The sequence below is a fragment of the Hyposmocoma kahamanoa genome, unplaced genomic scaffold, assembly GCF_003589595.1.
Source record: "Hyposmocoma kahamanoa isolate Upper Pololo Valley unplaced genomic scaffold, ASM358959v1 62, whole genome shotgun sequence".
In the NCBI taxonomy this organism is placed as follows: Eukaryota; Metazoa; Arthropoda; class Insecta; order Lepidoptera; family Cosmopterigidae; genus Hyposmocoma; species Hyposmocoma kahamanoa.
This window is the reverse complement of record NW_020653850.1, coordinates 21675335-21690076: the sequence shown is the minus strand read 5'-3', so window position 1 is coordinate 21690076 and position 14742 is coordinate 21675335. Positions and strand designations below refer to the sequence as shown.

Here is a 14742-nt window from a genome sequence, read left to right as displayed (position 1 = left end):
TAGAAGATATCGCAGTTCAAAAGCAGATATAAAATAAAATTACGTTTTATTAATAGTATTTAAAGAAATAAAGTCTTTATGAACGTAAATATATGTATGAGATCATTGGTGTTCACACAGGAAATCAATTAGATAATGATTACTTCTGTATTCTGACAATTATAATTAAGTTACGATATATCGCCGTTCCTAGCCGTCAAAATTGCTATCTAAGTTTGACAAGAAATAATGATATAAAAGAGAAACAAAGAATAACAAGTAAGTTCTAAACTTTGTATTCTCCCAGTTGAACGTTTGTGTCTGACGTTTAGAACTAGCGAGAAAGTTTTTAAGTTAAAGGTGAAAAAACGATTCGCCTGTTGACTCTCACCGTGTCGCGAAAATTTCTTCTCTATTTTTTAATAGAGAAGAAATTTTCGTCCTCCGTTTCACTGACCAAACGAATGTCTCCTTTTTTTTAATAAATAATAACGCACGCATGGGCGCGCATTAGCGTGCGATGCAGTCGACAATCAGCGATACAAACGCGATGCAAGCGCGATACAAACGCGATGCAAGCGCGCGACTGCATTGATAGAAACGCGCAATTGCATCTCTACACTTAGGATTTATAGGCGATTGCATCGATGCAAACGCGCGACTGCTCCTAACATGCGTTTGTAAGGAAACCGTGTATCAGACAAATTCATGGACAACAACAAAATTAAACGCAAACTGACGAAAGAAATAAATGTAGGCCATACAAATATTTCTCCTCGCCCAGGAACCGAATCCGGGGCCTCTATGTGGCAGACCAGCGGGTTACTCCCATTCTCCGTCCGACATCATCGTCGAAACAATTACTGATAAATAAGCAATGCTCGGCCAAATTATTAAAAGACGCATGATGGGTATGCTTCATACTTGATATTGAAGTTGAATCTTTAAGTTACAAAATTAGCACAATAGACCGATCGTTATGGCGATCTTTGGTGGAGGTATATGTCCAGCAGTGCACGTCTTTCGGCTGAAATAAAGATGATGAATGAAAAGATTTTGGTCGTCACAATGATTAATTGACACGCTCGGCTTACGAAATGGCACTATACCCGATTATAGTAAACTCATATCTGCATTTGACACAGTAGCGGAGGGTGGCGGGGAACCCGCGGCAGTTTCGAAGGGGCGGCATTTGGTAAAATGTTTAATAAATATACTCAAAATGTAACCTCCTTCATATCCTCCTCCGTCATCCCAACTTTTTATCACCCTCTTTACAGGTTCCTGGCCACTAAGTTTTAAAATTTTGAATCGTTCTTGAATTCCTTTTCCTTCCACTATTTCTTACGTAACTACTCCCAACTTAAAGCGGGAGGACGTGCTAATTTAATCATCACGTATCACTTCCTACATACCTAACTCCCGAAGGGAGAGGACGTTCAATACCTCAACTAAATTTATTCTACTTAAATGCCAATATATGCGAAGAAACATAAAATTGTGTGGAAAATTGTTTGTGCCCTTAGATTACCATACACCTATAAAGTTACCGTAAACAGTTCCTAATACGCAGGAAAAGATAAACCCCTACAAGAACACCAACAGGGCTCTCAAACAAGTCGAGGATGAGAAAACTGAGATACATACATACATAATATACAGACTACAAGTGTACTCAGTTTTGCTTTTTATCTTTCTTTAATGTCGCCAGGCTGTTTTTCTATTTCCGCATGTCGTGGATTTATAATTACTGCTACAGTCAAGAATTTGAAGAGGATTCAGGATATATAATGGTGATGCAGTGAACGTGGTACGTTATCATTAACCGACTTCAAAAAAAGGAGGTGATTCTCCACTGTTTTTTTTTTGTATGTATATTTCGCGATAACTCCGCAGCATTTGTGCACCGATTTTGATGATTCTGTTTTTGTTGAAAAGAATGTACCTCAGAAATGGTCCCATTTAAATTTGATAAAAATATTCCACCTCTAAGGGTCACAAACTAGGGGATGAATGACTTTAGAGGTCGGTTTTTTGACTATTTTTTATAAAGATATTTTAACGACAGAGCCACCGCCCTGGCATATGGCATTGATTCGATCTTTACGTGACAGAGTTCGACAAGGGAATTACTGCCACCATACCATGCCGTTGGACGGTCAGTTCAATACCGTCCCGCACTAAAAAGTTTGGCAATTCGTTCTTATGCCGAACCATCAAATTGTGGAACCAACTCCCGGCGCATGTATTCCCTCCCCTCTATAACATCGGGTCCTTCAAACGTAGTGTGAAGAAGCATTTGGCCAGACCGGCAAAATGATAGTGACGGAGTGAAGATATTTGTGTTTTCCATCCGTTACTCTCATCTCTGGACTGTATTCGCACTTTCCATCAGGCGCGGTGCAGTCATTTTGCCGAGTCACAATAAAAAAAATAATAAAAAAAAAAACCTATTCCTGCCGCAAAGCAGTAGTAGTAGAGTAGAGAGAGTAGAGCTCCTTGGAGTAGCAGTAGAGGGCCTCGTGAAAAAGTTCGTCCAGGGAAGTATTGCCACCTTACCTATTCTTGCCGCCAAGCCGCAATGTGAGCATTACTGCGCTCCCGTTTTAAAGGGTAAGGGCGCTGGTGAAATACATAACAATATAAGAAACAGACTGATAGCCCCGCACTAGGGAAACCCTGTGTTGCAGGCGCCATGGACACACACACATAGACATCCGTAAATTACATCTAAACTCACGAGAAAAAGAAATGTAGGGCATACAAATATTTCTCCCGGCCCGGGAATTAAACCCGGACCTCTGCGTATGTTGGGAAATTGCTACTGTATATATAATGTGCTACACAACCAATACCTACTCTGAAATTGGGAACTTCTATATACTTTAAGTACCAGACACAGAACATAAAGATCAGAAACTATAGAAACTCTGTATCGCGGGTGCCATGGACACGCACATAGACAACCACAAATTACACCCAAACTCACGAGAGGATAAATGTAGGCCATACAAATATTTCTTCAGGCTCGGGCATCGAAGCCGGGACTTCTGAGTGGCAGTCCAGAATGATAACCGTTCGGCCACAGAGGCAGTTCAAATTACAGGCACATGAGACTTAAATTATATCTGGCAATGCAACTGTTATGGACAGACGTGTCACTTACCACCAGACGCACGACTTGTTCGTCCCGTCATTTGATATGTTTAATATGTGTTTGATCTTCATATCAATAATAATAAGCTGACAAAGGCAGACAAAAGCATGAACGAACACACGATTGGTCATGGGATCTTAATAGCGATACAATAATTTTCCTTTCTTTGTTTCTTTGGGCCTCTAGCAACTGTTACTTCGTGACGTGAATTATGATTATGTGCCAACGGAACGGACGTAACATACAACTGACTGCTCAGAAAACAAGCCCCTTCACAGACGGTACTGAAAGAAAAATGACAGGGATTCATAGCCTTTGAAATTACTTTAAAAGTTTGTAAGAAAAAAGTCCGCAATTCTATCGATTGTCCGAAAGTAATTACAAAGAGGCACCATTCATAAAAGAATATCCCTTAGGGTCGTACACAAAGGAAATTTAATTAATGAAAATGAATGAACTTCGACTCACATTCATTCTTTCCCGGATATAAACACTCTCTCACAACATGTACCATCTTACATTTCAGCACCAGTAAAGCTCCAAGTGAAAGAGTCCGCCCAGGGTAGCACTGCCACCTTACCTATTTCTGCCGCCAAGCAGTAATGTCCGCATTACTGTGTTCCGGTTTAGAAGGGTGCTGCTGAAATTACAGGCACACGGGGCTTGTCAACTTATGTATCAGAGTGACGGGCGAAGTGGCAACGCACCTCAGTTCTTTGCGATTTAAAGCTTTGAGTGGTACTGCAACTGTTATGGACAGGCGTGCAGCTTACCATCAGACGCACGGCTTGTTTGTTGTGACACTTACTAAAATCGCTTAATTTAAAATCGTTGTTAAGTAAAATCAATTAAGTACTATTATTCCTGTGTTGTAATAAGGAAGAGCGGGACTCACAGCAGTTCCTTGTGAAAGAGTGCGTCAAAAGAAGCATTGTCACTATATCTATTTCTGCCGCCAAGCAGTAACGTGAGCATTACTGCGTTCTGATTTCAAAGGGTAAGAGTGAAATTACAGGCACATAGACTTGTAATCATATGTCACAGGGTGACGGGCACAGTGGAAATGCCTCTCTGATCTTTGTGATTTAGAGCTCACGATGGTACTGTACCTGTAAAGCGAGAAACCCGCAAAGAGCGGGTGTTTCAAATCAAAAAAAAAAAAAATGCTGCGAGAGGCCATTGAAATTAAAAAACATCCTAATTTCAACAGGGAAGATGGTTTCTCCGTACCAGCAGTTTGGGATCCAGTATTTCCTCTAATGAAAAATCCCAAACAGACATAAGACTGCAGTACTAATTAATATGTTTTAGTTTATTCTAATTTATATTATTAATTAATAAAAATTCATTCAATAAAATAATTTGTAAAACTTAATATAGCGTAAATTGGAATGTTTTCTTTGTAAAATTAAAAACAAGGTATTTAATTAATAACTATTGTAACTATAGTGAAAAAATAGAGTGATTTGCATCAATATTAGACATAACTGGTTGAAGACTGTACCACCTCAGTCAACCGTGACCATGGGACCTGTAAAGGGCCCGAAACGTCGGTTTGTTTGAAAAAAACAAATATACGCGATTTAAATCCGGAAAAATAGTTTCATTTCCTATAAAGTTTCAAAGTTGTTGTTTATGATGAATGACATTAATATAGTCCTGTGAGGTTGTACAAGTAACCTTGTGTAATCATTATACAAACCATCATATCAAATACATGATCAATGATCACAGACCATGGGATGCATTATTCTTCAAGTAGCAATATGGAGGTACTATTTCCGAAGTAGTTCAATCGGCATTTTAAACCGGGACGTCGTCATGTCACCCTGGTACTGCTTTACCGTTAATAAAATTAAATAAAATTTTTCATAATTAATAAAATAGTTAATAAAATAGTTTCATTTCCTTACTTAAAAGGAGTTTCGAACCCTAAATTGTAAACTAGGCAGAAGTGAAAGTAAATAATAGTTATTTGTTACGCAAGGCTGCAAAGTTGTTCTTTGACGCGAGAGCTTGTATTGAAACCTGAGCAAGCGAAGGAAGCTAAGATTCGCTCGTGGTTCAAAATTAGAGTCTTGAGCGTAGGTAGGGTTTCAAGACACGAGACGTAAAACAATTTTGCTGCCGAGCGAAACACACAACTTTTCACCTCACTATAGCGAGGAAAATGGTAAATGAAAGAAAAGCAGTTCAATTATAAAACATCAGTTTTTATAGTTAAAAGAAAAAGCTTATCTTCAGATGTGTCCCGAATTTATTTTAGGTCTTTCACGAATTAAAATAATTTAATAAACACAAGTAGTTAACGATGAAAATTAAATGTCAACCATAATAAGAATAAAATATACCAACGGATTTATATTACATAAGTAAGTAATGTACGACAAATCGCGTACCTAGTTGAACGTGTCATTATCTTTTTTTTCATCGAAAGGAAAAGTTTGGTGCACCACACCACAGTCCATCGTCAAGTTTGAATTTCAAAAACCTTTTCCACACTAGCGTGCATAAAACGCGCAGATGTCTAATGAGAAAGAAAGCCTTTCGGAGCTAGTGAGATGAAAACATTTTTTTTTTATTAAAAATGGTATATATTATATATAAATTAAAAACCTATCATGAGAGCGTGGTTTGTCAGTGTTCCGCTGAGTTTTGATAAGTATATACGCATTTTTCCTTAAAACATTAATAAATTTTCCTACACTCATTCATTTTGTAATAATTTTTAGTATTATCAATTATTTTAGTAGCATTTATAATATTTTTTTAAAGTCTGTACAAATATATTATTTTAAGAAAAATAATTAATTCCTTACATTAAAACACATCCACATTTATAGCATATTATTTGAATGGACATCAAACTGCTTAATGCTTAACTGGCTACAATTGTGTCCCGGAACATTCCCTCAAGCGTTAATGATGAATGCCGACTCGACTAAACCCTGATTCTGACTGTGTTAATAATTTAGTCGAGTGTTTAGACGAATTGAAATTCAAATTCAAAATAATTTTTATTTCATAGGTAAGTTTTATTCCACTTGAAATCGTCACAATGGTTAAACTCTACCGCTCATTCGTGAGGCAGATTCCCCTGAGAAGAATGAGCAAGAAACTCTAGGGGTAGCTCTTTGTAAACAACATTTCTACACATTCAACATTTACAATACATATTTTTTTTATATTTGAAACATCAGAGATCGAGACTACCTCCATGAGCTAAACGGGTTTCTACCACGGATTTTTGTCATCCAAGTACGCAGAAGTTGTGTAATAATCTTTAGTATAAAGTTTTTATTTCACTATAGTTTTAAACCTCGTGAAAGGCAAATTTTTTATATCAACCTATTGACTTACAATTATATGGACGTCGGGTCCGCACTTGTAAGGCGCTAAAATCGTATACAGAGCGCCAAATTCCGTTTTAGTCTTCATTTGTTCGACTGACAGCGCGATACTGCGATGACATTACAATTTAAATTTCGAATAGGTTGACTTGGGGCATTTTTTTCGTGGTTTTTGTATTAGACCCGTCGTCCATTTATTTGTAAGTCAATGTATCAACCGGAATCTTGTTATAGAAGCGTATACATAGCGTATACGAGTCGCTGGATGTGTCTGAATCGTACGTTATTTTTGTTGCGTTGCGTGGACCATCTTTTTTTATGATACCAAGTGGCAGGAAGTGCCATTTTCCACTAGAGAACTAGAGTCGCGGTATAATGACTTATTTAATTAAATAGGAGACACAAGCGGTCAGGCGCCCGCGACTAGCCGTTGCAGTGCTTGCCAATCAGAACTGTAAATCGCAATGATCTAAGGAATACTGCCGTAAGACGTCGTGGACGTTTGTGTTATCGTTGAACGACTGTCTTGTCTAGCTGTTCCCACTAGATCGTGATGACAATTTATCGGTTCACGGCAGCGACCTTGTAGTTTGGACGACTGAATCGTTTGAAGCTGCTTTATCGTGACGTTTTATTTATAGTCAGACGACTGTCGTTCTAGCTCTTCCCATTATCACGACAGTCTGTCGTGTTAATTGTGTTGTTCTATGTGTGAACTACTTCATTTAAATATACAAGACACGAAACTTTAAATTGCGACTATCTATCGTCATGACATAACAGGAACACGCCATAAGTTGACAAGCCTCATGTGCCTGTAATTTGACCAGCGCACTTACCTTTCAAAACCGGAACGCTATAATGCTCAAATTACTTTTTTTATAATAAATACCATTACCGAGTGACGGGACAAACAAGTCGTGCGCCTGGTGGTAAACGACACGCCTATCTATTACTGCTCGGCGGGAGAAATAGGTCAGTAATCTTACCTATTATTAGTAATCATGTAAAATGCGACTTACTAATAATAATGTACTATACGCGACTGAAGTGCGAACGCTTTTTGCTCAATTAATAAACGTTTAATTACTAAATTACTAGACTGCGGGGACTTGGGGGTGCGGAAGCCAAAGAATTCATCAGGGAGTTGGGTCGTCGGCTTAAAGATAGACGCTGTGATAAACGCTCTGAATCTTACTTGGTGCAACAAATCTCGTTGGCGGTAATGCTGCCAGTGTTATGACGTTTGAGTCAGCTAAGATTCAGAGCGGTCCTGTTTCATTGTAATAGTTAGATAAAAATGGCTATGTCTGGCGAATTGCTTTATTATTTATTTTTATGTGACGAAGGCTGTTCCTGATTTACATTTGTGTCTTCCTGACAAAGCCAACGTTGCCGACTGAAATAATTATGCAATTCGTTTAGTTTTTAAATTAATTGAATTGTATTTAGTTTTTGAATTAACAAATTACTAGACACTTGACTAAATTACTAGAATAGTCTGAACCAAGCTTAAGCATCACAAGATTTTAACAAAAAGGAGTTCCGCGTGTGCGTGTTACTTTCGTAATTTGAACAACGGACTAAAAATAATTTGATTACGTTCCATTAGTACAATGAAAGTTCACTTTTTAATCCAAATCTGAAGGGATTTGGATTAAAAAGTTTAAGTAAAGATTGCCCTATAGTGCTCAACAACTAAACTTTAGTAATAGCTGTTACGAAGTCTTCTAGAAATTGAGGTTATCAATCAGTACAAAGTACCAAAAAAAACCGACCTCAAAAGTACGTGGAAGTACATATAATTACCAAGTTTTATTGAAATCGGTTACCGGTAAGTGCGCAAACCCGGATTCATACCCTAGTTCGCCACTATATGGGACTTGACACAGGAGATAATAAAAATCGGTTCTCACTACTCAAAGTATATTGAGAGAGAAAAACGCCTTGAATTAGAGAATAGCAAAATGAAAATCAACCATTAAAATAATTTCTCCTTATAATAAAATTTAGGCGCTATTTATAAAAATGAATTTTGAACAGCCACCCTTAGAGGTGGATGATTTTCTTCAAAATTAAATGGAACCACAATAGAGGTACCCTCTTTCCAACAAAAAAAGAATCATGAAAATCGGTTCACTAATACCGGAGTTATCGCGTAACACACATACAAAAAAATATACAGTCGAATTGAGAACCTCCTCCTTTTTTTGAAGTCGGTTAAAAAAATATTTAACATAGTTGAGTTTGTCAAGTCTAGACTATGTTGGCCAAAAAAATTAACATTTAAATTGAGAAACCAAGATGGTGCCGAAAGTGCCGAGAAAAAAACCTGTAAAGACAATGCAGAAACCAATAGAAAATTTATATCGAAGAAATCTAGACATAAGAAGAAAAAGCTACCCTAACTTTTCAACTTACCTGTTCAAAATATCAAGGCAAGTATCGTAAAACAAAATGGGTCATATCAAGATCATCAATTATGATTACGAATAATTTCCTTGACGATAATACGGGAAGATTGCCAATAAAGCAATGGGGCACACGAATAGATCCTTTAAGATATGACGTGTCGTTGTAGAAGCGTGGTGGCCATCTAAGTCAACCGCGACAGTAAGAAGAAGCCAATGAAGCTAGGAGGCTAAGGGCACCTTCAAATTAGACGCTTAAGTGTGGCTTTTTTCACATAGATATTAAACATATAACACATCTATTTTGTAGTGTTTTTATATAATATTGTTTTCCTATTTAACAATTTAAACCAGCTCATTTCGAAAAGACTAAGCGCCAGTCGTCGGTCTGATGTCACGACTAGTGACGAGAAAAACCGATACTAACCTTATTTCAATTTCTGTGTTTTCAATTATTATATTAATTCTCTAATAAATTATATTGGGTAATACTGGGTAATACTTATCGAGTTCTTAGGTTTTCGCGATTGTTATACATAGGAATGAAACTATTTTTCCGGATTTAAATCGCGTATATTTGTTTTTTCAAACAAACCGACGTTTCGGGCCCTTTACAGGTCCCATGGTCACGGTTGACTGAGGTGGTACAGTCTTCAACCAGTTATGTCTAATATTGATGCAAACCACCCTATTTTTTCACTATAGTTACAATAGTTATTAATTAAATACCTTATTTTTAATTTTACAAAGAAAACATTCCAATTTACGCTACATTAAGTTTTACAAATTATTTTATTGAATGAATTTTTTATTAAGTTTAATCTATTATTAATTATTAATAGAAATTAGAATAAATTAAAACAAATTAAAACATATTAATTAGTACTGCAGTCTTATGTCTGTTTGGGATTTTTCATTAGAGGAAATACTGGATCCCAAACTGGTGGTACGGAGAAACCATCTTCCCTGTTGAAATTAGGATGTTTTTTAATTTCAATGGCCTCTCGCAGCATCCTGGGCAGATAACGGACTTCTTTTGCAAGGACCTGGGGTTTGTCAAACTTCATTGAATGTGTAGGTTTATCCATGACATGCTCGCAGACTGCAAACTTGTTTACGCGACGGTGTTTAACTGGGTAATACTGTTTGTGGAAAAGTAGATACGAGATATTTTTATATATTTAAAAAATATTTAACAATAACTTGAAATAATAAGGAAAAATATCTAAATAGCACACATCTAAGTCCATTATACTAAAAAAAACTTGTCACTAATTAATTCACCAAACGTAATATCGGTTTTTATTTAGGAAGTACGTCATACAGACGTCAACTTCCGGGGCGGGCGTTTCGAAGCTTAGTTTTACTCTATTTTTTTCTCAGCAACTGTTAATAAAAAATATATGAATATTATCATAAAATATGCTTCTACGAGGTGAAATTTTATAAATGAAGTTTTATAACTGCCCCAGTGGCCGAACGGTTACAATGCCGGACTGCCGCGTAGAGGTATCAGGTTCGATTCCCGGGCCGGGAGAAATATTTGTATAGTCTACATTTATTTCTCTCGTGAGTTTGAGTGTAATTTGTGGTTGTCTATGTGTGTGTCCATGGCACCCGCGACACAAGGATTTCCCTAGTGCGGGGCTATGTTGAATGTGTGCGTTATTATTATTATTATTATAAAGGGCTTGTTGGACAAATGTGCGATTGTCTATTCTTACCTGCAAAAGTGGTGTGCACGTGTCACGACAATGAAAGCGCGACATAGTCCTATCCTCGCATAGAGATCTCGCACTGTATACCGATCTCGCGCTAGTCGTGCCCTATCGTGCTAGCCCTACAGATATTGTATGAAAATGAACAGTAGCTTTAGTAGCGCGCACTTAAAGGCGTCCTCACGGCCTTCTCCAAAAAGCACACACTGATCAGTCGAGAATAATAAATCCAGACAAATAAAGTTAGTAGTACAGGAGAATCAGCCGAATATACGGACATCGAGGCTTTCAAAACTACTTCTATATACTACAATAGCAGAGAAACAATACATTTTGACTTTAACAATAATCACTATAAACAAAAAGTTTCATTTAATAAGATTAAGCGTAGAAAGACAGTCGAAATAGTTATTTGTTATGCAAGGCCGCAAAGTTGTTGTTTGACGCGATTGCCTGTATTGAAACCATTACTCTTATTACAAGTTCAGTATAGGTTCGTAGCGACAAAAAAGCGGGATGGTGATGTATCCGCTCACGCGATACATGCAGCCGTAGACGCATACCACACCTAGAGGTGCCGGTGATGATTTTATACCGATTTATCGGATATCGAGTTATAACAGGTAAAATGACTAATATTAATTGCTATTTCGATAACTACTCTAGCAAACCATAAAGATTTTAATGCCTGCGTCTGTCATTTAAAAGAAATAAACAACTTCAAAAATACGTCACGAGAATCGTGTGTGTTATTGTTTGGGCTGGTGATTTCGATGTTTATTTATTGAAAACATACTTTAAGTAGCGTTTTTTAAGTTTACGCTGAATGATTACGATGAATGTTTATAAACTATTCTTTAAGGAGTAATTTCATGGTAAACGTTAGAACCTCTCAAACGGAATATTATCCAAGTACACCAAAAATTTCATTAGTGTTTTTTAAGTGCAGGATTTGCGGTGCATTACTGCATTTTATTTGAGATGTTTTTGTTGGCAGTACGGAGGGTATTTATTTAGCAATGCAGAATAATAATTTTTATTTATAAAAAATTTGTATTAAACTGAATGCTTTTCTAATTTGCGAAACCAAGTAGCCGCCATTTTGCGGTAGGAGGAGCGCATCGCGTGAGCGGTCATGTGGCGCTGTCTCACTACGACTCATTTTAGGTCCTAAGCGTAATCGTATAGAGTCCACAGTGAGGCCCCTGAGCGAAGCGCAGTAGCGAGGATCTCAAGACACGAAACGTAAAACAGTTTTGCTGCCGAGCGAAACATAACTTTTCACGTCACTGTAGGAAGGTAAACGGTAGATGAAAGAAAAACAGTTCAACTATAAAACATCAGTTTTTATAATTGAAAGAAAAAGTTTATCCTCGGGTGTCTTCTGAATTTACACCTTATCAATTGTTATTCTTGCTTGTACTTATGTACTTTTATTTTGTGTGATTAAGTGATTATTGAAATGATTGTAGTTCTTCGACGAATTAAAACCATTTAATAAACACAATTAGTTACATGTTCAATTTAATGTCAACAATAATAAGAACAAAATATACCAACGGATTTATTATACTATAACCATTGACTTACAATTATATGGACGTCGGGTCCGCGCTAAAAAGTGTCCGCACTTGTAAGGCGCTAAAATCGTATACAGAGCGCCAAACTCCGCTTTAGTCTTCATTTGTTCTACTGACAGCGCGATACTGCGATGACATTACAATTTAAATTTCGTATAGGTTGACTTGGGACATTTTTTTCGTGGTTTTTGTATTAGACCCGTCGTCCATTTATTTGTAAGTCAATGACTATAACGGATGTATTAGTTGAACGTGTCATTAGCTTTTTTTTCATCGAAAGACATTGTTAGGTGACCACAGTCCATCGTCAAGTTCGAATTTCAAAAACCTTTTTCACGCTTGGGGGCAAAAAAAGCTAGTGAGGTTAAAAACATATTTTTATAAAACAAAGGCCTTATTTTTAATCCTTTGAAAATGGTGACAGTATCTGAGATTTCTATTTCGATTATTTAACGTGGGCGGCGAATTAGGGCTCAAGCCTGGCGGTCGTTACTCACGCTTCGCCACGGGTTTGATATTTCATTATTTTATCATTTATGTTCTATTTTGTTCCATTCAAGGCCAACATCAGACAAAGGATTTTTCGTTCCCAAAACTCTCATTATCCAATATTCAGTGCGGTAATTTTAATCCATAAATCTGATATGCCATTCTGCAAACACAAATCCATCATCGTCTGCTAGCGCCCCTAACTTGGATAAGTAGGTCGACACGAGAGATATCTCTTGCATATTAAATTGTTTACATATACGGTATAAAAAAATATATAATATATGTATAAAAAATGTAACAGTAGGAACCTATACTCTCGAAGTTGTTGACGATTATGTCCACCTCGGACAAACCGTCCAATTAGGCAGAGCCAACTTCGAGAAAATGGTCAATCGTCGAATGCGACACGGTTGAGCAGCTTTCGGGAAGCTCCGGAACGTCTTCTCGTCCGCAATACCGCAGTCCTTGAAGACAAAAGTCTTCGGGCAGTGCGTGTTGCCAGAGATGACCTACGGCTCTGAGACGTGGTCACTTGCTATGGGCCTCATAAAAAGTTCAAAATCACTAAGGAGCTATGGAGCGAGCAATGCCCGGCATTCCTCTACGTGATCGAATCAGAAATGAGGAGATCCGTAGAAGAACGAAAGTCACCGACATAAATCAAACGATTTTCAAGTTGAAGTGGCAGTGGGCAGGGCACATAGCTCTTAGAACTGACGGCCGTTTAGGCAGAAGGGTTCACGAATAAAGAACACGAACCGGAAGGCGTTCAGTGGGACGTCCCCCTACTAGATGGACGGATGACCTGGTAAGGGTGGCGGGTATCCGATGGATGCACGGCGAATCTGACCAGCTAGTCTGCCAATCTTTGGAAGAGGCCTATGTTCAGCAGTGAACGTATTCCGGCTGATATGCTGATGATGATGCATAAAAAATATATAAAATGTTTTCTTACCAAATGTTCAGGTGTATTCCATTCTTCATACATCCTAGCAGCTAGCGGGAACACTTTTTCATTCATTATCTCCAACGTAGTCAATGTAATCTTCTCAACACTTGCAAAATATTGTTCATACACCCATCTCAACTGCCAATACAATTCGCCACGACGTTCTTTACTAACCGAATGTACAATTTTCACTAGATTCTTTATATTATTCTCAGGTACAAATAATGCAATGCGATGCCAATCCAGATGCGAGTTAAAAGGCATTACTATAGAATCGGCAATAATAATAGGAATACATTGTGAAGCAATTATTTCCATCAATATGGCCTGAGTCAGCCTCTTACTACGTACAACTAAACAGAACAATCCTTCTTTTAAAATCTCTGGATACTCAAATACTCTACCGGTTGTGTATTCGCTTCTTTTTAAATGATCTGTCTTACCGTTTTCAGTCTTACATTGTTCTAAAAGTAAAAGATCGATCGATGACGATGCGATACTTTGTAATTCGGCTAAGTAGTCATGTGGTATGTTCAATTGCGCAGAAATTATAAGATAGTTTTTCTGTGCAGGTTGTGAGTTATCAATTTTCTCAGCAATAGGGCTGTGTACTGGTATTGATATGTCAAATCCGTGGCGAAAGGTCCATGTGTCGAAGCCAGCTCCAGCAATTATGGCCTTCCCCGTGTTGAGATCAAGGGCTGTATTGTAGTTTGATGTAAAACCAGGCAGCATGTTGAATATGAGATGATTTTCTCCATTGTTCCAACTGTTAGACGACAATGTTAAATTAGAATATAAATGGGGTAGTAATAAATTCAAAATTGTTGAATCGTTTTTTGTTGTAGAGAAATAATTTTTGGTTATTGTATGAGGAATTAGTAGGTAAAGGTATTAAATGTTTAAACTTATAGAAGTTTTAGTTAGGTATGTTTCTTTACCAAGTCTTAGGGTCGTATTCCAGAACTCTACTCAATACTCAAGTCAGGACTTGAGTATTGCAGTGAGCACTGAAAATCATACTCAAGTCCTTGCCATTAGGGTCGTATTTCCAGTGCTTGAAATCATACTCAAGTCTGCTCAAGTCCTGACTTGAGCATTGAGTA

At 37.4% G+C, this 14742-nt stretch overlaps 1 protein-coding gene across 1 annotated transcript in view; it reads right to left on the bottom strand.

Annotated features, from left to right (window-relative positions):
- LOC113229589 (exostosin-2) overlaps window positions 1-14742 on the bottom strand; it is a 67525-nt gene that overhangs the window by 51132 nt on the left and 1651 nt on the right. Inside the window, exon 2 of the mRNA XM_026463242.1 lies at window positions 13643-14405. Within this exon, the coding sequence (XP_026319027.1) occupies window positions 13643-14405 (763 nt within the window). The remainder of the gene's footprint in view (window positions 1-13642; window positions 14406-14742) is intronic.